The 24,858-nt window shown below is 37.3% G+C and overlaps 3 protein-coding genes and 1 long non-coding RNA gene across 5 annotated transcripts; 2 read left to right on the top strand and 2 right to left on the bottom strand.

Annotated features, from left to right (window-relative positions):
* Positions 1–301: 301 nt before the first annotated feature.
* Positions 302–3,698, bottom strand: LOC112722485 (uncharacterized). Its single transcript, XM_025773538.1, has 4 exons — positions 3,615–3,698; positions 1,964–2,936; positions 551–660; positions 302–319 (listed from the first exon to the last, which is right to left on the bottom strand). The coding sequence occupies exons 1-4, from the start codon at positions 3,696–3,698 to the stop codon at positions 302–304; spliced, it is 1,185 nt and encodes a 394-aa protein (XP_025629323.1).
* A 463-nt stretch (positions 3,699–4,161) lies between these two features.
* LOC112722481 (putative disease resistance RPP13-like protein 1) lies at positions 4,162–7,060 on the top strand. Its single transcript, XM_025773526.3, has 2 exons — positions 4,162–4,202; positions 5,359–7,060. The coding sequence occupies exons 1-2, from the start codon at positions 4,162–4,164 to the stop codon at positions 7,058–7,060; spliced, it is 1,743 nt and encodes a 580-aa protein (XP_025629311.2).
* Positions 7,061–8,354: 1,294 nt separating this feature from the next.
* LOC112740124 (small ribosomal subunit protein uS2) lies at positions 8,355–10,968 on the bottom strand. Of its 2 annotated transcripts, none has more exons than XM_025788999.2 (5): positions 10,658–10,968; positions 9,680–9,942; positions 9,328–9,525; positions 8,912–9,149; positions 8,355–8,628 (listed from the first exon to the last, which is right to left on the bottom strand). In XM_025788999.2, exons 1-5 carry the CDS (start codon positions 10,797–10,799, stop codon positions 8,540–8,542), a joined length of 930 nt encoding a protein of 309 aa, XP_025644784.1. In that variant the 5' UTR covers positions 10,800–10,968; the 3' UTR covers positions 8,355–8,539. The 2 variants fall into 2 exon arrangements, with proteins under 2 accessions (XP_025644784.1, XP_025644783.1); XM_025788998.2 differs by having other exon boundaries at positions 8,355–8,622; positions 10,658–10,962.
* Positions 10,969–15,780: 4,812 nt separating this feature from the next.
* LOC112740113 (uncharacterized) lies at positions 15,781–18,500 on the top strand. The gene is made up of 3 exons (XR_003171045.2): positions 15,781–16,823; positions 17,584–17,780; positions 18,139–18,500. It is a non-coding gene; the product is annotated as an uncharacterized lncRNA (long non-coding RNA).
* The last annotated feature ends 6,358 nt before the right edge of the window (positions 18,501–24,858 follow it).

Below are 24,858 nucleotides of genomic sequence, written 5' to 3'. Positions count from 1 at the left end.
TTAAATTGGCACTCTTCTTTGATCGAAGATATTGCTTTTTCCTCATCCTTACTTGTCTAAATTGGATAGATCTAAGTGTTTCAAATAATTGTGTTTCTACATTTTCAAAATAGGCATCAAAATCACCTTATGAATCAATTTACAATAAAATAAGAAAGGTGCAATAAAAATTATGTTAAACAAACCAAGCTGCATAATCATATGTAAGAGGCACATATCTTCTTATCTTCCTTTCTTTAAAATAATTGCTCTCTGCCTCTTTAATCTAGCAATTTTGGGTATTAACTCTTCCCTGCTGTCATTACCACTGCAAATCCTTCTACAACAAAGAGAATAAGACATGGTCAAAGAATGATAAAAAAAAGAGAAACACATAAATGTAAATTGTGGAAGTACATTAATTTTGGTTGTGACTGTTAGACAGAACCGTTTAAAAAAGAGGAATACATAAACCTGTGCTACTTGCATATTATTTATAACAAATAAATAGGACTATTGAAAATGATATTAAACGAGTAAACGGAAAAGTTGAAAATCTTTAGGAAGATACCTGGGACGAATTTCCTACGTTGGCGGCGCCGAATGATGACGTTGGTTTGAGACCCAGAATCGAACTTCGGCACGAAACCGCAACAGGAGGAATGGAGTTTGCCCTGGTTTCTGCAATTTATGCAATGCGGCTCCGTCAGGAATGGACATTGCGATGGACAATTTATTTTGAGGAAAAAATAATGGCTCATGGGACCGGAAGTGGATAGAGGAAATAGGATCTTGGTACGGAAGAGGTGCCAAGAGAAAGAGGGTTTCGAGAAGTATGAAAAAGATAATAAGCTCTTTGGTTTTTAGTGCATTTTGAAAAAGTTAAGTTGTTGGTTTTGTTTTTTGTGTTTTTTTTATTTGAAAATAAAATTTGATTTGGCAAGATTTGAGTGGTGGATTCTAAAATTTTGCCAAGTAAGCGATAGTGCTGACATGGCGTAAATAGAAAAAGAGAAATAACTTATAAGTAATGTGGATAAATCTATGTACCTACTTTTATATATTAAGAATAAATTCTTAAAATCTTCTAATATTACAATTTTGGATAAGCCAATAAATTTTAAATTTTTTTATGAGGTCAAACGATTTTTCGATTTAAATCTACGGTTTTTCATTTTACATGTTTCATTTATTCTTCAATTTCAATCTCAACTACCTTGCTGTTCACTACAAATTCATTTCATTGCATGCATTATTAGCTTGCATAAGAAATAGGGCAAAACACATAAGTAAACCATAGCTAGGTCAATATTACATGAATCAGCCAAATCAAAAATTGGTTCATTAATCAACCAAAAGAGATTTCTATATAATTCGAACCAATTTGGTTTGAACTCAATCTCCATGCAATTCGAACCAATTAGGTTCGAATTACACCTTGTAAAGATTTGCCAAATAATTCGAACCAATTAGGTTCGAACTTCTACATATAATTCGAACCTATGTGAAGAATTAGCCAGCAAGTAATTCGAACTAAGATGGTTCGAATTACTAAGAATTCGTTCCGCACAGCAATTTAAGTTACAAACATAGTTTCTGCATCTGCATCATGGTTTAATAAAACTCGCAGAGTTATTTATTCCGGTGTGCATTAGACATACATTTCGTTTAAAACTGCGGAGAAAGAACATATTCATTAACTAAATTCTCATTCAAAGTACATCACACTGACGTTAACAAATTCTATCAGTCAGCAACTACAAGTAAGAAAATCGATAATAGTAGAATCTAAACGCGAAATTGAAACAACGAAAGTACCAAATCCACCAAAACACCTAATCATGCCCCCGTGTGTGCTCTGCTCCTCCGAGCTATGGGCAACTCCGATGTGTGTGGCCCGGCTGCCAACAAAGCCCACACCTCTTTGGCCGGTTCGGATCTGCCTCGTCCATATTGGTCCGTATCCTAGTGGACCTCGGCCAACCCTCTCTCGCACGCCTCTTATTGGGATCAGGGATGACAGTCGGCCCGTCATATGGTGGCCAGAAACCCTCCGGAATGGGAGGTGTGAAACACATCCGATACACACTGAAGACCGAACTAAGACGATACACGTGGTGGACGTAAGGCTCCCATGTAAGCCGTGAGTAGGCACAGCATGCCAGTGCGTGGGGACACGGGAAATAAAGAGCCTGGAAGTATCCACAGTCACATGTCTGAGATGCAAGCGAGACTCTGTAGCTACCTAGTGAGAAAGAACCAGTCGGAGTTGTCTCTGCAACGGTGAACTCAGAGTTATCTCTATCGTACACAGTAACGGTGAAGTACCTAGCCGTCTTCAAGTTGGCCTCTATACACTTCACCAAGTGCTGACTAAATTGTTGTCCGGTTCCCATCTGCGCCTCAGCCTCGCTCCCTTTGCAAACAAATAATTCCGCCAACCTTCCGTATGTTGCCTTCACTAGCGAGCACACAGGTAGGTTTCGTACACCCTTAAGGATCGAGTTCACACACTCAGATATATTCGTCGTCATGTGTTCGAATCTACGCCCTTCATCACAATGCTGTGTCCACAACGAATACTCAATCTGGTTCGCCCAGTCACACATCGCCGGGTCTTCGGACCTAAGAATATCAAACCAGTAATGGAACTCGACCTCGGTCTTAGCGTACGCCGCATTCACAAGTAGCCTCCTTGCGTCTTTGCCCTTGAAGGTGAGGGTGAAATTTGCCGCAACATGTCGAATGCAGAATGCCCGGTATGCAGACGGAGGTAACCAGCCTCCGTCAGGAGCCTCAAGCGCGGCCTTAATGCCGTTATGCATGTCCGAGATAACCAGCAGACCCGGCTGCGGTGTCACATGCTGACGCAGGTGGGAGAGAAAGAAGGACCACGACTCAGCGTTCTCACCCTCGACTAATGCGAATGCAACAGGGAGTATGTTGGAGTTCTCGTCCTGTGCAATCGCGACAAGCAACGTTTCCCCATACTTGCCATACAGATGGGTGCCGTCAATACTAATTAGGGGCTTGCAATGACGGAATGCCTCGATACACGGTGGAAACGTCCAGAATAGTCTGTAAAAATAAGCTCGAGACTCGTCCAACTGTCTACCGACACGAACAGGGCTCGTCTTTAGGACTGCAACAGTACCAGCCATCGTCAACTGGACTCCTAACATCCACCTTGGGAGCTCATTGTACGACTCATCCCAGTCACCATAGATGAGGGCAACAGCCTTCTACTTCGCCAACCAGACCCTCCTGTAAGTCGGCCTAAACCCGAAGTGTGTTGCGGTGGCATTTAGGAGCACCTTGATGCTGACGGATGCGTCAGCCCTAACCATTGGCATAATGAATGCCGATATCACATGGTAATCCAATTTCCTGTGGTCGCTGGAAATCGAGGTGGCGAGACAAATATGCGGTCCATTGTAACGTTTGACCTCCCAAACTCCCTTTCGCTGTCGGAGACTAAGCCGAATCAACCATGTGCACCCATTGCCGAACTCAGAACACTTGCCCACATACCGGCGATAGTCAGACTCCACGATCTTGTACTGTACCCCTCGACGGATGCTGTAAGTCTTGACACTTAAGAGGGCCTCTTCTTTATCCGAAAATTGCTGACCAACCTGAAACTCTGTCAGACCTGCAGACCCTTCAGCATCTCTAGCGCCAAATCCAGCCGGCTGCCCAGGTACCCCCTCCTGGCTCATGGCATCCAAGTCCAAAGAGGAAAAATGTGGAGGGTACTACTGCGTGCCAGAGCTAGAACTACCGCCCGCCCCAGCAGGCTCACTTGCTCCAGCATCATCGCCATTGTCATCAGCAATCATATCCGGCTCGACATCATCGTCCTCTGGATCATCCAAGAATCCATCTCCAACCCCAGCCGGTACAAGACACTGTAAAGAGGTCCGCGGATATTCCCCTTCTCCGACCTCGTCGCCTACACTCCCGTTGAGATCAACAGCGAACGAAGGGGAGGCGACAGGTTGGAGGGGCGGCTCGTACGCAGGGACGGAGGAAGATGCCACGGCTAGTCTTGAGCTAGAACCGGTTACCATGGCTAAAGTGGTGGTATTCTGGTTCGAACCCCCCGAGTTGGACACAGCGTCAACCAACTTTGCCAACAGTTCTGGTGTCCTCACCTCTGAAAACTGCCGGCGACAATGAAACATGACCTGCAAGTCATCATCACTCCCGATTGTGAAACAATCGTACTTTACGGTTTCCTGGAGCACCGTGATTGGAATTCGATAAAAAAAACTTCTTAACCCGTTTCACACCTTCTAGACCAAGTTTCAGCAGTACAGAGCTAACAAGGTCCTCATACCTCGTCGTAGGCCTTACGATAACACAGAGAGGATCCTTATCAGTGAACTTCACACCGGAACGAGTTTTCCTCTTAATGGATCCTCTGTGGTGAACCAACACTACGAAACTCTCCTCACTAGCCATCTTAGCTCCTCTCTAATGATACCAACTCACGTTCAAACCATATAAATACAGCTCTAGTCCTCACTAATTCGAACCACCATAGTAGCTATAAATCGAACCAAATTGGTTCGAATTACTTGGCAAATGTGTAATTCGAACCTAATTGGTTCGAATTATATGTAGAAGTTCGAACCTAATTGGTTCGAATTATTTGGCAAACCTTTACAAGGTGTAATTCGAACCTAATTGGTTCGAATTACATGGAGATTGAGTTCGAACCAAATTGGTTCGAATTATATAGAAATCTCCTTTGGTTAATTGATGAACCAATTTTTAATTTGGCTGATTCATGTAATATTGACCTAGCTATGGTTCACTTATGTGTTTTGCCCTAAGAAATAATTATTTTAGACTTCTTTAGTTTGTTATGTTTCTTTAATCTTTGTATAAGAAATACATAACTCTTAATATAGTACTGATGGTGACTAGTAACTAATATTAGCATAACTACTTCCATTTGATGTATTTGAGTGAGATTAGTTTGGTAGTACTATTGAACCCGGTCCCATAACATAACACGTTAGTTGAAAATTGAAACTTACCCCAAGATGCATTTATGTTGCCTGCATGAAATAAAGTAGAATCAAGGACTAAAGTTAGTGTGAGCCAGCTGGGACGACTTGAAGTCAATGTCCTCTAACCTGAACCTGAATTATCTTTGTCTTGTTGCCAACAAATTATTGACAACTGCTTCTTCATCTTCACTGTAACAGTCTTTGATATACCAACACACAGTTCGGTTACAAAGCCTGCAAGCGTTGCATTTTTTACTCACCTTCATATCTAAATTTCCGATCACTTGTTGAGATCATATCATGGCTGCTGCACTTGTTGTGGAGCTTTTCTTAATGGCTTCATTAATACTGTCTTTGAGAGGCTCCTTACAACTGATGCTGTCAACTTGGTACTGGGAAAGAAGCTTGGCTCTGACTTGGTTGAAAGGCTGAAGACTGCTCTGTTGGGTGCTGAAGCTCTTGTTGCTGATGCTGAGATGAAGCAGTTCGGTAATCCATCTGTGAGGAAGTGGCTCGATAGTCTCCGGGATGCTGTTTACTGTGCTCAGGACTTGCTCGACACTATCCTCGCCAAAGCTGCCACTCAAAAGGAGCTAAGTTCTTCCTGGTGGTCCCCTAGCTTCTTCATCAACCGAGATAGAGATAACATGGTAGACAAGATGGAAGGGGTGGTTAGAAGAATTGAGGATCTTGGAAAACAAAAAGATTTCCTTGGTCTTGAAAAGATTCCCACTGGTAGCTCATCATGGAGGACTCCATCCAGTTCTCTTGTAAAAGGGAGTGTGTATGGCAGGGAGGATGACAAGAAGGCCTTAGTCAAGATGCTGAATGACAACAACGAGCATCACCTGTCTGTGATAGCTATTGTTGGCATAGGTGGGGTTGGTAAAACAACTTTAGCCCAATGGCTGTACAACAATCAGGAGGAGTTCCTGAAGGGATTTGATCTGAAAGCATGGGTTTGCGTTTCGGAGAAGTTTGAAGTTGTTGAGACTACAAGGAATGTCATAAAGCAGATCCATGGAGGTACTTGTAGTCTCGATGATTTCAATTCACTTCAAAATGCTTTGAAAGGAGAATTGTCCAATAAGAAATTCTTTATTGTTCTTGATGATGTTTGGAGCGATGATGGTGACAAATTGAGTAATTTTATGACCCCTTTCCAACAAAATGGGAATAAGGGAAGTATTGTTCTAATGACTACTTGGGAGGAAAATGTTGCTTCCGCAGTTCAAAATTGTCACCCTTATTTTCTCAAGAAGTTGTCGGAGGACTATTGTTGGTCAGTGTTTGCAGAAAATGCATCTTTTCCACAGTCAAATGGGAGAGCAGCACTTGAAGAAATAGGTAGAAAGATTGTCAAGAAGTGTGATGGCTTGCCATTAGCTGCAGAAACACTTGGTCGCTTGTTAGGTACAAAGCATGATGTTGAGGAGAAGAGTAAGATACTAATGAGTGATATTTGGGAATTTTCGGTGGAGAAGAGTAAGATTATTCCAGCATTACTGATAAGTTACTTCCATCTTTCTCCATATTTAAAGCGTTGTTTTGTTTATTGTGCTTTATTTCCCAAGGATTATGAATTTAAGAAAGATGAATTAATCCTTTTGTGGATGGCAGAAGATCTTTTACCACCACCAAAGAGAGGAGAGAGTTTAGAAGAAGTTGGTTGTGAGTGTTTTGATGAACTTACTTCCAGATTATTTTTCACGAAGAATGAAGGCTTTGGTGATTATTTTGTGATGCATGATCTCTTGCATGACTTAGCAATATTCCTTGCTGGAGATTTCTATTGCAATCTAGAAGAACTTGGTAAAGAGGAGGAGATAAGGATTCAGCCTCGACATTTGTGTGCAAATTTATGTTATTGTAGCTCAAAATTTCATAATTTGATTTCTGAAGTAAAATCTTTGAGAACATTATTATTATTTGGCAATTGCTCATCTTCCAAGTGCAACATTGAAGCAGCAACATGGGACATATTATCAAAGTTTAAATACTTGAGAGCTTTATCCTTCTGTAACGTGGTGTGGCATCATGGTACACGAGAGATTCATCCTTGAGTATACTTGTGGTGCCTGATTCAATTAAAGAATTAGTCCATCTGCGCTACCTGGATCTGTCTTGGACGTTTATTAAGACATTGCCAGAGTCTTTGTGCAACTTGTCTAATTTGCAAACCTTGAAGTTGTATCATTGTTGTAATCTAACTAGGAAGAGATTGCCCAATGTTGAAGGAAGAGATGCTTAATCAGGTATTCTTCAGAATCGTTTCTTCTTTGTCGGATGTTTCCAAAGTTCGCAAACTAGTATAGTCGACGAAATTTATCCACAGATGAAGACCATGAATCTTGATGGGGATAGATTATCAGTTAGGGGATGTGAATCTGTGAGGGAGTCTGCATTAAAGGCAATGATGAGCATGAACCATCTAAGTTGCCTGCAAGAAATGGATATCTCACGGTGTTCCTCTCATGTATCCTTTCTGGGCAATTGTTTTCCCAAATCTTTGCAAAAGCTGGAAATCCAGAGGTGTAGAAAAGTAGAATTCCCGCAGCGCAATGCATCAATCTCTTGGGGGCCAAAGAAAAAGGAAGCTTGGGGGCCAAAGAAAAAGGAAGCTTGGGAGGGTTTGAAGGAGACAGTTTTGTTGTCATCAAGTGATAGTTGTTTGTATTCATGGTGGATGAATGTGACTCTTGGTGGGTCTCTGGCACAAAGAAGCTCCCTATACCAAACTGGGAGAATTGAAGGGTTTGATGCACCTTGGGCGATTTCTGCTCATCGGGTCTTCCATGAACTTCAAAATTAAAGATGTTCTTTCATTTCACTCTCTTGAGGCCTTTACTCTTCTTGTAAACTGATTTGGTTTTTTGTGGAACATTTTCAATACTATCCTTCATTTGTTGTCCAAATATGGACCTTAAATTTATTTATAGTGAAATAAAATGACTTTACCTTTGACAAAAAAAGTTAAATAAAAATTTAGTCACAAAATGTTAAAAATTAATTTTCTATATTTCTTATATAGATCATTTTTATACAAACCCTTAAAACCCTAGAAAGATACACTATTCAACGTAACATTTGGATCTGATGCAAGTAAACAAGAAATCTTACCTTAATGGATGAAAGGGAATATTAATATAATCACGAACATGCTTTATATATTGTACTTTTTCCATTGCATGTCGTTGTAAATTGATTAGATATGCGACATTTTCTTACAGTGATTAAATGATGGATTATTGTCCATAGTATGAACAGTTTTAAATTTTATTCTTACATAGTAAGTTTGAATTTCAATTAAAGATGGGGCATTCGAAAAATTGAGATAATAGGTCAATATGCAAAATGTGATCTTGTAAGGTTTTCCCGACATATTCTTTTGTCTCAGCAAACTTCAGTACCATTAGCGGTCGCAACGGAACAATTAAATTGTTGAAACAAACCAAGTATCAGTATGCTAACTCAAAATTTAAATATCAAACCTACAGGTAATGATGCATCTATCCTAAACAAAAGAAAATCCCATACTCATCCTATTCCCAACCAGTGGGAGCAACAGCTCCGGGTGCCGGAACGGAAGGCTGAGGAGCTGGAACCGGTTCCCAATCACCTGCAGCTGCAGCTATAAAAAGAACTTAGGTCAAACAAATTGTGATCTTATATTTCTTAACAAGACTATGTTAAAGCTGCAAGAGTTTCTACCATTTCGAGGGAGAACTTTTGAAACACAAGAACACATTAAAAGCTTGATGCAGCAACTATTGCGCATCCAATTTATTAGGAAAAAGGAGGGAGAACAAATACGGGCGTAAAGAGAATGACAATACAACCAATCAAACTGAAATTAAATCACACAAATGACTAGCATATAACCACAGATCCAAAGTTGAATAAATTATTCTTACAAGTATCTGGGGCCCAATCAGCAGGCGCAGCTGCAATAGGTTGTTGTGGAACTTCCTCGGGCCAGGGTTGTACTGTGACAGCCGTCCATTCACCATCAGCTGTGGGGAAACCGGCAATGCCAGCAGCACCGAAGTCTTGAATGGCGAAGTCTTGAATGGCATATTCTGGGGCAGCTGGTGCTTCCTCCTCCTCTTGTTGCTTGGCCTCTTCAGGTTCTCTATAGAAGAATAGATCCACCTACACATGAAAAGTTGACATAAATTATCTAATATTGGAAGGATACCAAAGAATAATATTACTATCTTACAAGAAAATATGAATTTCTAGACGCTTGCACGTACTGAAAGAAAACTTGTTCTGAATCAAGTGCAAAGTAACAATAGTTACATTCATAAGAGCAGAAATAAGTTTTTACCATCACATCCCATTTAAGCCCTGGACGAATAATACCCCTCATCTGCAAAACCATCCTTGCTAATAGCCAAAAAAGACAACCAATACTGTGCTTCCCCTTATTATTGGCAGGAATGCCAACATCAACATACCGCATTGGAGAATCAGTATCGCAAAAGGCAATTGTTGGAATATTTCCAAGAGCACCTTCCTTAATGGGCTGCACAAAAATGGAAAAACAAAAATGAGATCAACTGATAGCAGAATTTCAAAGCCCCATGAAAACATTGGTTGTTAAAAGTGAAAACATATTACATATACAACATTACATCCTCAACACAACCAAAAAACTCTTTGAACATCTAATGCGGTACCTGATGATCAGTCCTTGGATCAGTCAGAATAAGAAGGCGAGGCTCGTTATAGGATGTCTGCATCTGATTAGTGAATGTTCCAGGAGTGTGCCTTCCAGCAATTGCATTTGCACCGGTGTATTGGGCAAATTTCAAGACTGCCCTCTGACCATATGGCCTAGCAGACTGAACAATGATGTCCTGCGGATTCTCGATGGCGACAATAATCCTAGCAGCAAGTTGGAGCTTCTCCCATGTCTTGCCAAGGTTAATTATGTAAATACCTGGTAACAGGAAATACTAAAAATCAACAAAAAGATAAAATGCGTTCTTTGTTCAGTACAATGTACAAACGAAAGAGTAAATTGACAAAAGTACACATAAAAGAGTTTGGGATGGACAAAAATACCTACTAAAGATTCGTGAAAACAAAAGTATTCTTCAGATATTGTTTTCGATAGACAAAAGTGTCATACTGTTGGTAAGGTTTGATATTTACAATCTTTAATGTGTACTTTTGTCCATGGAAAACAATCTTTGGTGTACTTTTATATTTATAAATCATAGCCTGTATTTTTATCCACCCCAAACTCTTTCACGTGTACTTTTGTATATATATTACTGAATTAGAATGATTATAGGCATCTTAAGGTTTGATCAATTTTGGAACAGAAGTTACCCGCTTATAACAAGCTAATAAAAAGCACATAACAAAAAACAGAACCCCATAGACACAAAAAGATAAATAAATAAACCGAAAAGAAAATTCACAAATGAGCAAGGAATATATAGACACAATAAATAAATAAATTTCTACACAGATCTCTGTGTATTTAATATGAGCAAACGAATATCAGAATAAACCCAAGATATAACGTTACAAAATCAAAATGCCCTTCAAATTCACCACAATCGACACACGCTTCAATCATATTCATATTCACAACCAAAATGTAACCGAGAAAATAAGAAAAAATTATCAAAAGAAGAGTGTTTTACCATCATTGCGGCGTTTGAAGACATAGCGTTCCATCTGGAAGTCGCAGTTTTTGGTTCCCAAATGCACCTCAGCCGCAAGCATCATCTGGATGTCTTGCTCCTTCTGAGAGAGCTGGCGCGGCGCAGCGGCGGAAGTGGCCATAGTTGCGGTGGAGATTTGGTCTCTCGAGAAGATTTGGAAACGCTTGAAGGTCCAAGTAGTAGTAGTGGCAGCGGCGAGAGGAAGAAGGTTTGACGAGTTAGGGTTTTGAGGAGGCACTTCTTCTGTTTCTCTCACACCAATCAGTCGACAATAATATATATATATATATATATATATATATATATATATATATAACTATTTAAACCCTTACTAAATTTAGTCACAAAAAAACCTTTACTAAATTTTACAAACTAAACTCTTGTGAATTATTCAATTAAGGGACATATATTTGGTGGAAAAAGTATATTATTTAAAATATTTTATTTTTGCAGCTATAATTCATTCTTGATTTAATTTTTATTATTTGTTTTAATGATCATAGAAAAGTTAAATTAAAATTATGTTCCAAATTTTGTTTTGGTCTTTTTGAATTGAAGCACAACATAAACAGAGAATTTTTTATTTTTAATATGATGAAAGGAAGGGTGTATATCTGAGTTATGGGAGTGTATGGTGATTCACTGGCGTATGATGGCTGTCCAAGAGAAATCGGACCGTCTGATTGGAGGTACTGAAAATTTTGGGTCCGATTTATGTACTGGCAGAAAACCTTGGGACCGATTTATGTACTGTCAGAAAATTCTGGATCCGATTTCAAAAAACCCTGGATCCGATTTGTGTACTAGCAGAAAACTCTAGGTCCGATTTCAGAAAATCCTGGGTCCGATTTGTGCCCCCCTCTCTCTCTCTGCAATGAAATTGGACCCTCCGATTTGTATACTTTTCACAGTTTTGAAAAACACCAAAAATTACAATGTTAAAGTATATCATCACTCCTACTTCCATAACAAAAAAAATTAACCCACAAACAAACCCAAGAAGAGAGATGCAGCCTCATGAGTCAAGTCACTTGGTCTTATGTCAAGTCACTTGGTTTTCTTCTCAGCTTCCATGAAAATGCAACAATGGATGCCACCAGAGCCGCAATTCCACTGGTCGCCGCGGGTCGTGCTGTTCAGTCCGCTCCCTGAAGCATCAACAATCTTTTCATCTTAAATGAAAAATCTGCTTCGTCGTCGCTCCACAGTTGCTTCTTATTGTCGTTTCAAAGTTCGAGTCCTAATTCATTTAAATAAAGTTCATGAAACATTATTTTCTAGATGTCTTTCTTGGCGGCAGAGAAGAAGCGCCAACTTCGTTGGCATGTTTTGTGCCATTGATAAAGGACGATGGCAGAATCGATCTCCACTAACTCTCTTTTTTATTTATAATTTTCAAAAATTGCTCAATGTAATTGAATTATTATTATTGTTATTGAAGAGTTTCAAAAATAATCCAAAGACCTGTTGAGAAAATTTCAAATTTAAAATTGATAGATAGAGATCCATTAATTTAGTTTCCATTCAACCTAAAATTAATGCAATTTGCTTCTGCTTCACTTGAGGTAGGAGAAAGAGGAGAAGTGGGTGGTGTTGAAAAATGAGACGAAGGAAGAGCCGACAGTAATGAAGTGGAAAAAGATGTTCTCAAGTTATGTGCTAGAGGATGACGGCCATGCGACCGGCGTCAATATGCATTATATTCGAGCACCTGTCATCTTCAATTCTTTGAATTAATTAAATTAATATTATAAATTTATCCCTATAATTTTTTATAATTTTAAACTATACCTAGAATTCGGAGGTCATGAATATACTTTTTTCACCAAAAAAAACTCCTTCAATTGAACTATAAAATGTAAATTGAAATTTATATCTTATCCGTATGAAAATAAAATATTCGTTCAAAATATTAGTCAATATTAGAAAAATATTAAACCTAATCCTTTCTGGGCAATTGTTTTCCCAAATCTTACAAATACAAGAGAGCTGTGATTCACTGACCTCCTTGTCGTTGGATGTCTTTCCCAATCTCAAGAATCTTCAGATATCATTGTGTAGGAATCTAGAATCAGTGTCAATGTCAGAGGCACCACACAGTCACACACTGCTCTTCAACGTCTCAAAATAATTGAGTGCTCCAAATTAGTGTCATTTGCAGGAGAAGGACTGGCTGCACCCAACTTGACTCATCTGGAGATATCAAGGTGTAGGAATCTGGAATCAGTGTCAATGTCAGAGGCACCACACGCTGCTCTTCAACGTATCTCCATCTATGAATGCCCTGAATTAGTGTCATTTGCAGGAAAAGGATTGGCTGCACCAGTGGCGAAACTTGAAACAAAATTTTGGGAGGTCAGATAAAAAATAATTGTCAAAATATTTTTGATATAGACTCTACTTAAGATAAACTCGTCTAATCTCATCTCTCTGGTTTTGGTGATATTGACAAATTTAAAGCCCTTTTTCAAGATCTCGTTCCAAAAAGTTAAGGTTAAAGTCATGAGATGTAACTTTTTGAACTTTTGAAGGTTATATCTCACTTTCTTCGTCATTCATTAAAGTAGAAGAACTATCTACAAGTATTGATATTGTAAAATTTATATATTCTTTTTCTTAAATATTAGTCTTCCTCTTAAAAAATGTATCAATTCTTTTTGGTGGCATTTATATTTGTTAAATATCATTTCACTGCTGATCCTAAAATCTAAACAATGATCCAACATTACTGCACTACTATGCATTTCACAAAAAAGTGTAGAAAATAAAAAGAACTGAAAGACTATAGAATGATAACTGTGTTTGGTTTTTCTGATGACAAACTCCTAGTCTTGAAATGATATTAATTTGTGTATTAGTGTGTCAGGAGAAAGCCTATGAGCTCTGCATGAGATACATTGAGGAATAAGCAGCAATACAGAAACATGGGAATACCCTTGCTGTCACTTGAGTAGACAAGATCAAATATTTTGAAACTGAAACAGTGTCAATTGCAGAAAAGGAGAGGGAAACTTGAAAGCTAAAATGTTGTGGATAGTTAGCTGCCTACAATGGTCAATACAATGCATATATGAAGAGGCTTGATTGAGTATGATTAAGTTGTCCCTTTCAGCACATAATCTTTATATAAATTCAAACCATATTTACATTACCTTCATTCAATCAAAAGAAGTGATTTCTGTTTTAGCTTCAGGTTGGTATAGTTACTCTATTCCTCTCTGCAATTTACTTCAGGTTGGAGAATATGGCAGGAGAAAAGCTTCCTTTCTCTCTGTTACTATTTCAAATTCAACACTGTCCTTTGCCCGGCAAACGCTACAAGAAGATAAGTTGCAGCTAAACTCTTCATAAAGGTAACATAAACTCGATGGATCCAGAGGTATTGATCTTTGAAGCTGCTCTATCTCATATCATTTCTTATGGATACCAACTCAAATAGATTTTTCAGAGGCATCAAGGGATAGATAACTGCTGTGCTGGAGGATTTGCTTTCTTTCTGGTTTCACATATTAAAATGCGCATTAGGCAGCTTCTATGAGAATCGCAATTTGGTGAGCATGTAAGTACATTTGTCAAAATTTTGCATTGCGGTATTATTATTTTGATGTCAATCTTTTCTCAAGCTGAATTTGTCCCTTTCGGTTCTGTTTTTGAAGCTAAAAAGGAATGCAACAATGTTGAACGCATCATTGTGTATTTATCAAGCAGGTTCTTATCATAGTCCTTCAACTTTGAGGTGTGATCGCTATCCGTGCTCTCTACCCAAAAAGTTCGAAAACAACGGCTGTCTATTGTATCATTGATTTCACCATTTAGTTTATGTGGTTATGTTCTTGGACAAGAGTTCTGCACTTATAAGTAGTAGTGCTTGTAAGTTTTGAGACTTGCTTGTAGCTTTATTTGGAAAATAGTGAATACTTTTACCTTCCCGTGGGTTTTTTTCCCTCTCACATTGAGAGGTTTTTTCCCACGTTAAATTTTGGTGTTCTGTTGTTCTGTCATCTCTTCAATTATTTGCTGGTATTGATGCTTTCATATTATGCCTTTAACAGGTTTAGTTTATTCCCACCATGAATGATGATTTTACAATGTTAAATATCTTGCCTATGAAAATTATATTGAGGTGCAATCTATATAACTAGTAGCTTAATGTTTCTCTCTCTCCTTTTTTTTATAAGAGAAAGAAAAGAATTAAAGAAAACTAAAAGCAATTCAGTTTGATTGTACTAAACTCAGGAATATTGAAAATAATGCACCAACTATTAATTATCTTAAAAGGTTTTCATAGGTGTATACAAGAACTACTCTCTTCCTTGAATAAATGGAAGAGAAGAATCATACTCTTCCAAAAGGAAATTCAGTTTCATTAGAAAAAACTTTCAAAAAACTTTTTCAAAAAAAAAAGTATGAAAAAAAAATATTGGTTCCCCCCTTTCCCCTAAATCATGGTAGAGGGGAACAACAATATTAGAAAATTGCTAAAAACATACAAGTTGTATGATAGAATTACTCTACTTAGTATGTTAAAAAGTTATTATTATAAGTTGATAAAAATAATTGAAAACAATCAATATCACTTGATAATTCTCAAATGAGATATATTTTTAGACGTAATAATAATAAATGAGAAAAATATTTATTCTTGGATGCAGGAACAACCTTATTTTAGAGATGCAAGGCAATTAATGTCAACAAAGAGAGTGGTTTATACAAACTTTGCTCATAACGACTACACTCACAAAATGACAAGCACTTAATTTATGATGGGGCCATAAGTTATGATGGACCAAAATGAGACAAAGGTAGTTTGATACTACAGTTTGAACAACTTGAAAATATTAATACTTTTTATTCAACACTTGAGCTACTTTTGTCTTATAAAGCAGAAGGACATCAAAATTTTGATTTTTAGTAATAATAAATATGAGTATACAGTGAATCCCAAACTGTGGTGGGAGAGGAAATTATGCAGCAAAAAATACACTCATTGCATCTTGTCCAGATTGAGGTAGAAATTATTATAGGCAAACTACTAAAACCAAAAATAATAAATACGTAGCTACATTTACCATTTAACAACTATCATCTCAACCTAGTGGGATGGACAAGATTTTTACTACTATTATCATCTTCACTTTGATCAGTGATCTCTCCACCTAAGTCTGAATTTAAGGCAATCAGCATTAGCCATCTAAGTTGTCTCCAAAAAGTACACATCTCATATTGTTGCTCTGCTGTATCCTTTGCTAACAATTGTTTTCCCAAATCTTTGCAAAAGCTAAAAATCAGTGGTTGCAGCAACCTGGAATTCCCAGAGAACAGCAGCAGCACAAGTATGATTTGGTAGAGTACAAATAGAAAACAGCTGCGATATCACTAACCTCATTCTCCTTGGATGCCTTTCCCAATCTCAAGATTCTTAAGATACAACAGTGTAAGAATCTGAAATCAGTTTCAGTCGGTTTCATATCTGCTCTTCAATGTCTCACCATGGTCGGCTGCCCCGAATTAGTGTCATTTGCAGGAGAAGGACTAGATGCACCCAACTTGACTCATCTTAAAGTCACAGATTGTGCAAGTTGGTGGCATTGCTGTCTCACATGAATAGTCTTCTCCCGTGTTTAGAGTCTCTCAGTATAGAAGGTTGCTCAAATCTTTGTAGGTTGCTGGAGGGTTGGTTTGCCGCCTAACTTGAATCAGCTTCTTGTGGGAAATCGCAAGAAACAAGTGATAGGGCTATCAGGGATGGGAAACTTCCACACCCTCACCCTCACTCATCTTACCATTTATGGTGGCTTTGAGGGCCCCAAGTCATACCCTGAGAAAGGTTCACTACCTCATCTTCCCTCCCTTACCACTTTGCACCTCTATTGCTTTCCAAATATGAAGACATTGGAGTGCAACCAGCTTCTACCCCTCACCTCCCTCAAACATTTACTCCTTTCATACTGTTCCAATCTGAGAAATATGGCAGGAGAAAAGCTGTCTTCCTCTTTGTCATCATTTCAAATTCATATCTGTGGTTTGCTGGGAGAACACTGCAAGAACAGGAATCATCAAATTTGGGCCAAAATTTCTCACATCCCCACCATTAAAGTCGATGGCATCAACCTTTTTGAATAAAAGGTTACTGACTACTTACCAAGTAATTCTCTAATCTTCATATTTCACATGCTAGCACAATTAAATAATTCATACATGCCTAAATTTCCTTTTCCTTACAAACAACAACATTAACTAGTTGAACTGATATGCCAAAAAGAATGCAAGAAAATTTGCATTATTTTCTTTCATTTATTGGGAAAGCTCTCATTTTGTTGCTGTATTTAAAGAGACATCCTTTGTTATCTGACAAGAACTCATTGCTATATGTCATACTTATCATCCTTCATATTTTTCAGCATTTACAAAGGAAGATAAGAATTAAGATGAAATATAAATCAAAAGACAGGAATATCTTTTTTTTTTTTCTGTATCCAACATTTGAAAATTTCTTTGGATGTATTAACAAATAGGTGAATCAAATTTATTGTTTTTCCCACCTTCTGCTGAGATTTCATGATTCAAAATATCATGGCATATATATGTAGTTGTGAAGTGGGAAGGCCTACTGTATCCATGCTTCATGTATCAAACTGGTAAGTGGTTTTCCCTCCTATTTCCACAAAGTATGTCCCATTTGCATCTTCTTAAAAATAGGATTCTCTTCCTCTTTTTCTTTTTTTATTCAAACAAATAACTTCAAATACTTCCACAACACAAAATTCTGCTTAACGGTAATATCAAACAAACTACAAAGATTCTTATTTTGAATACTACCTTAACTTTGGATGCAGAAAATTTATGGTGTTACTGTGCTGTATTTGGGTTATCTTTTTAAATAATTTAACAACCTTGTTTTGCAGGAAATTCCTACTGAGGCTGAACACAGATGGTTGAGATTTCATGGAATCATGGTATTTGTGAATATATGGAGATGTAATCTTATACAGTGGCAATCATATCAAAACTGTTTACTTTCAATTCAAGGTTCACTTGAGGTGGTAAAATGGAGTCCATTGATATGTTGGGAACCAGAAGTGTTTTCTGATTTTAGCTTCAGGTAGGTAATTACTCTATTATTCTCTCTGGAATTCCATTTTACCTGTTTGGTCAGAATAATTAAAATGATAGCTTCATATTTAAAAGGAAATAAAAAAGGAAAATTATTGTGAAGGACCACTAAGAATACTAGTTACAAAAAAGACCAATTATTTTTAAATTATTAAAAAGGACCAAATTAAATAGGTAGAAGGACCAAATAATTTTCCCAAGTAGACTTCAGTACCCTTAATTTCATTAAATCAATGTTTGTACTGAAAATTATTATTGCTGTTAACTTATTAGTTATTATGTAATGTTGTATGATGGCAAACATTATTTTTGACAGCATATTATTTTTGTCAATTCATCCTTTTCAGTATATAGGAAAACTCTCTACAAAAAGGGAAGAGTAGATCAGCAAGCAAATCAGAGAAAGAGAATCAAATTCTTCATCATTTAGTCTTGTCTCGATACAACTGCAAAGTTTTTCTCTTTTTCACTTGTGTCACTTTGTTTATCATTCTCTTTCTGCAATTGTTTTAAACAGAGAGTGAGTTATCCTAGGCTAGATAAAGAGACTTGTTCTGTTGTCCTTAGGTTGTGCTGTTTAAGAAGTTTGTGTTTCTGTAAGAAATTATTTGTAATAAACATTGATATAGTGAAAAATCTCTCTTTGGTTGTGAATTGGATGTAGACTCATGTTGGATTTGAACCAGTATAAATTTGTTGTGCCTCTTTTTTCTAACTCTCTCTTTGCATATTTTTTATCATCTTGCATTTGTGATATTATTTAAACTTTAAAGAGACTGGAAATTATGATTTTATTGAGCAAGAAAGTTTTTTAATGGTATTTGATTCAATCCCCTTCTCAATACTATCAATTGCTTTCTAAGTTGGAATATCCATAAGCTAACGAAGTCCTTTAGTGAATAAATAATAAGGAATGGATTAACAAATTTTGCATTATGGAGGACCAAATAATTTTTACACATTTAATATGTCAAAAGCTATACATTTGCATCTCTTCTATAATTTATCTTGGAGCATCTTTCAAAGAGAAATTATATTAAGTGTTTGTTATTTGTGTTGAATAAATATTTTAACTTCCAACTCTTCATAAAAAAAAAAATAGACATTATGGTATTTCTTAGAAGGTATGTGCTTATATTATGTTTGGGTGCTTCCAAATTATGCCTTTCACAGGTTTAGTTTATTTCCATCATGAATGATCATTTTACAATCTTAAATATCTTGCCTATAAATTATATTGAGGTACATTCTATATAACTAGTAGCTTAATGTTTCCAAATTCAAAATGTGCACACAAGTAGGGGAAATAAATCCTTGGAGTCTAGGTTGGTTGAATATACCATGTACCTTTCATTTTGTCTGCTTTCTCTCTATCCTTTTCTTTAGAAAAGAAAGAAAAGAATTAAAGAAAACTAAAAGCAATTCAATTTGACTGTACTAAACTCAAGAATATTGAAAATAATGCACCAACTATTAATTATCTTAAAAGGTTTTGATAGGTGTCTACAAGAACTACTCTCTTGGCATTTACACAGTTTTCCTTGAATAAATGAAAGAGAAGAATCATCCTCTTCCAAAAGGAAATTCAGTTCATTAGGAAAAAATCCATTAGGATCATTTTTGTTACTTGTGCTGCATAAGTAATAAAAATGACAAAGCAAGCTAGAAAGACCAAAATAGGAGAAATGAATGGATAAGAGTTAGTCTTCCGAAGTTCCACAGTTTGATTAAAATGATGTCAATATTCAACAGAGCTAAAAATATTATTGATAAAAATAAATCAATAAAAACTTCATGTCAAGGAAGCCACTGCACGGATGAAGTTAGACATGGAGGAAAACAGGTTTGTCATCAAGGGGGAGATTGATGAGTTTGGAAAACTCTAAATTAATATTTGTGATGACTAAACATTATTAAAAATAATTAATTACAAAATTATTAATCTAATTTTCATTTAACATATTTTGATTAATAATTTTGTTGTGCAGGTTTAATGTTGGGCCGAAAACAAATTTCTGGTGCAAGTCCAATATACATTCAGCCCTTGGTTTTAATAATTTATGATGAATATGGCTGAATGGAAAATAAATTAATTGGGCCAAAACTCAAACATTATGATAAGCCCAATTAATTTGGTTGAATCAAAATTTTATTGGGTCAGATTAAGCTTTATTGCAACAAAGCTCAATTTCAATTTTGATGAATGTTTCCATGCATGATCCGAATCCAAAGTCCATCAAGAAAGCAAAAGTTAACAATTGTTGCTTGCCTCCAACGGATTCCATTTCTCACTTTGGATGGAATTCAAATTTAATTTAATACATTGGAAACATAAGCAAGTGAGAGAAGATTGATTTGACTAAGGGCATCATTGCTACACGCCAACTAAGGGAAGTAAAAGCAAGCTATTTTCAATTAATTAGTTTAATCACTTTGAAATAGCTTTACTTCAGATTCTTTCTTCTCTCTCTCATCTCTTTCTCTCTTCGGTTATTGCACAGAAAATATTGGCAGCCATGGAAGCAAAAAAAAAGAGCTACCGAAAGGAAGAGAAAGCAAGCCTAAAGACCATCACAATGATGGCAATAAAACATACTAAAATAAAAATGAGTTGTGGCTGAGATTTTCACCAAATGTGGTTAGATTTGGTGAGGTAATCTCGAGCTCTTCATGCTCAGAAAAGGAAGATGAAGATTTGGCCAGCAAGGGAGATTCTTGAAGCATGGCTTGTCTTTGATTCTGCTCAACCACCACAGGGAGTAGCTAGAGTGGCAAAGTGATGGTTGAAGGCAGAGATTAAAGCAGATGAAGTCATTATCATCATGAGACATCAAGGGCCAAAAATCCATCTTGGAAAGCAAGCCTAGGATGGAGAGCCCGGATTGATGAAGGGTGATGATCAAGAAAGGACTAGAGGTAATTGCATGTTGGTTAATGCATGGTTATCTCTTCTCTCTCTGTGTGGCCGAACCGGTTCTGTGTTTGTTGAAGGAGGAAGAAGTTGGTTCGGTTTTAGCTTCAAGTGTGGAGGCTTTCCTCTTCTTTAAAAAGGGGGAACAACCACTGTTTAAAGCAAGGAGAAAATTTGAGAGTGCAAGGCACAGAGTTCTCAGAGCTACCTGAGCTAACAGATTTCTCTTCTCCTTCAATGTTCTCTATTTTGTAATTTTTCTGTTTAATTTTGTCATGTCTTGAGTCTCATGGAAAAAGGCAAACAAGTGAGGTTTGTATGAAAAAGCCATAGAGCGAAAAAGGGCAGAGAGAGCAAAATTAAAAGAAAAAGCCATAGATGTCTTAGAGGTCCTTTGTTCATCTATGTTGTGTATCATGATTCTGTGGGAATCCCCTTGTAAGTTGGGTTAGCACTTTACAAGTTGTAATCAGATTGATTATAGTGAAATTCCATCATGTTTGTGATGGAGACTGGATGTAGGCTACATTGCATTTAGCAGCCGAACCAGGATATATCTGGGTGCAATCTTCTTCTCCTTTCTACTCCATTTCTGTTTTCAAATACATAGGAGCAAAAACCAAAATTATCTCGTGCCAAGTGACGAGACAAAAAGAAAAGTCTCGTGGCAAGGGACGAGACAAAACAAAGTTGCTCGTGTCCATTGACGAGCAAAAACAGAAAAGTCTTCTCTGAAGGTCAGCAAGTGTTAGCATCGAAAAGGGGGCTAAGATTCAACCCCCCTTCTCTTAGCCACTGAAACCATCAATTGGTATCAGAGCTTGGTCTCAAAGAGATCAAGCTTTGCAGCTTGGAGTAAAGATCCTCATGACAGAAAACAGTGGCGCAAATGTGGTGTCTTACAATCTGGCTGAAGGTCAATCAAGCAACAGACCTCCTCTTTTCAATGGGAAAAATTATACCTATTGGAAGGAGAGGATGAAGATATTTGTACAAGCCGTGGATTACAGACTTTGGAAGATCATCTTGGAAGGTCCTAAATTTCCAACTACCACAAATGCTCAAGGAGTAATCTCTCTTAAACCAGAAGCAAGCTGGACCGAGGAAGATAGGAAGAAGGTGGAGTTAAATGCCAAGGCAATCAATCTGCTCAACTGTGCTATCAGCTTTGAGGAGTACCGACGAGTATCACGATGCACAACGGCAAAGGAAATCTGGGACAAGTTGCAAATCACTCATGAAGGAACCACCATTGTAAAGAAAACTCGGACAGACATGTTAAACAGGGAATATGAAATGTTTGCAATGAAGGAAGGAGAGTCCATTGATGAACTGTTCAAACGGTTCAATACCATCACTGTTGGCTTAGATGCTCTTGGAATCACACATTCAGAATCTGTGCTAGTGAGAAGAGTGTTGAGATGTCTCACAAAAGAGTGGGAAACAAAAGCTTTAATTATTTCTGAGAGTAGTAGCTTAGATTCCATGACACTTGATGATTTGAGAGGAAATCTTCTTGCTTTTGAAAACGCATATTTGAAAAAGGATTCAAAAAAGAAAGGGGTTGCTTTTTCTTCTGTGACTAACCCTCTGGATGATGAATCCAGCGATAACTCTTCTGAAAATGAGTTTGTGTTGTTTGCAAAAAAATTCAGGAAAATGGCAAAGCTCAAAGGCAAAGGCAGCAGCTCAAGGAGGATGAAGAAAGACCTTGGCAAAGTAATCTGCTACAATTGCAAGGAAATGGGGCATTTTAAATCTGATTGTCCCAAGTTGAAGAAGAAAGAAAAGCCGAGAAAAGGAAAGAAGAAAGGACTAATGGCTTCATGGGAAGAGTTGGAAAATGACTCAGATGATGATGATGAAGAATCAGAGACCAAGTCTCAACAGTGCCTTATGGCAGATCATGTAAATCAGGTGTGCCTAGCATCCAAAAGAAAGGAGAACATGTGGTATATGGACAGCGGATGTTCTAGGCATATGACCGGAAAGACAACATTCTTCATAAAGCTAGATGAGTATGATGGAGGACTTGTCACTTTTGGTGATGATGCAAAAGGAAAAATAGTGGCTGTTGGGAAAGTTGGTAAAAATTTTTCTTCTTGTATAAATGATGTGCTTCTTGTAAATGGTTTGAAACATAACTTACTTAGTGTTAGTCAATTGTGTGATTTAGGTTTTGATGTTATCTTTAAAAAGTTTGTTTGTTTGGTTGTTTGTGAGAAAACTGGGGATATTTTATTTGAAGCCAAGAGATGCAACAATGTGTATGGATTAACTCTTGAAGATTTAAAGGAACAAAATGTAACATGTTTTACATCTTTTGAATCTGAAAAATGGCTTTGGCATAGAAAGTTGGGACATGCTAGCATGTACCAAATTTCTAAGCTAGTTAAAAAGAATTTGGTTAGGGGAATTCCAAATATCAAGTTTGATAAGGATCTCACTTGTGATGCTTGCCAATTGGGTAAACAAGTAAAATCTTCTTTTAAATCAAAAGATGGAATCTCAACCAAAAGGCCATTGGAGATGTTACATATTGATCTTTTTGGTCCTACTAGAACTCAAAGTTTAGGAGGAAAACACTATGGTCTTGTAGTGGTAGATGATTACTCTAGATTTGGTTGGGTACTTTTTCTTGCTCATAAGAATGATGCATTTTATGCCTTCTCTACCCTTTGTAAGAAAATTCAAAATGAAAAGGATTTGAAAATTGCTCATTTGAGAAGTGATCATGGAAGGGAATTTGAAAACCAAGATTTTGAAAAATTTTGTGATGATTTAGGAATTTCTCATAACTTTTCATGTCCTAGAACTCCCCAACAAAATAGGGTGGTTGAGAGAAGGAATAGAAGCCTTCAAGAGATGACTAGGGCTATGCTATGTGAGAATGAGATTTCTAAATTTTTGTGGGCTGAAGCTGTGAACACAGCATGTTATATTTTGAATAAAACAATCATTAGAAAAGGGCTAAAGAAAACCCCTTATGAGCTATGGAAAGGAATCCCTCCAAATCTTAAGTACTTTCATGTTTTTGGATGCAAATGCTTTGTGCTTAATAATAAAGAAAATCTTGGAAAATTTGATCCAAAATCCTATGAAGGAATGTTTGTTGGATATTCCACCACAAGCAAGGCCTATAGAGTTTATCTCAAGGAGCATAGGACAATAGAGAAATCCATACATGTTACTTTTTGTGATTCTAAGTTAATTCCCAGTACTGTGATAGATAATGATTCAGATGGAGAAGGAGCTGGAACAAGCAAAGAAAATCCCAAATCTGTCCAGAATGAAGAATCTGCCAGTCCAATTTTGTCTCGTCAGATTGAATGAGAAACTTCCGTTTTGTCTCCTGAGCAGGCATAAGAAACTGAAACAGTGAGACCACCAGAAGTTCATCAAAACTCAACACCTGTCTGAAAGCCTAGAGAATGGAAGTCCATGAGGGGCTATCCTCATGACTTCATCATTGGTGATCCCTCTCAAGGTGTAACCACAAGATCCTCCACCAAAAGGCAAACCGAACCTAGCAACCTTGCTCTCTTGTCACAAATGGAGCCTAACAATATCAAACAAGCTCTTGAAGATCCATCATGGGTCAAGGCCATGCAAGAGGAGCTTGCTCAATTTGACAAGAATAAGGTTTGGACATTAGTACCTCATCCGGATGGTAAGAAGGTAACAGGTACTAAGTGGGTATTTAAAATAAACTTGGTGAGGATGGACAAGTTGTTCGTAACAAGGCTAGATTAGTGGCCCAAGGTTACGATCAAGAAGAGGGTATTGATTTTGATGAGTCTTTTGCTCCGGTAGCTATAATAGAAGCAATTAGGTTGCTTCTTGCCTATGCTGCCCATAAGGGTTTCAAAATGTTTCAAATGGATGTTAAGTGCGCTTTCCTTAATGGCTTTATTGATAGAGAAGTGTATGTGGCTCAACCCCCCGGTTTTGAACATAAAGAGTTTCCAAATTATGTTTTTAAACTAACTAAGGCTCTTTATGGCCTTAGACAAGCTCTAAGAGCTTGGTATGAAAGGCTTAGTGCCTTCTTGTTGGAAAATCATTTTCAAAGGGGAACCACCGACACTACTTTATTCATTAAAGCATCTAATGATGATATCCTTCTTGTTCAAGTTTATGTTGATGACATTGTATT

The sequence above is a fragment of the Arachis hypogaea genome, chromosome 2 (assembly GCF_003086295.3).
Source record: "Arachis hypogaea cultivar Tifrunner chromosome 2, arahy.Tifrunner.gnm2.J5K5, whole genome shotgun sequence".
NCBI classification, from domain to species: domain Eukaryota; kingdom Viridiplantae; phylum Streptophyta; class Magnoliopsida; order Fabales; family Fabaceae; genus Arachis; species Arachis hypogaea.
The sequence above is the reverse complement of the archived record's forward strand: the minus strand, read 5'-3'. Positions and strand labels throughout refer to the sequence as shown.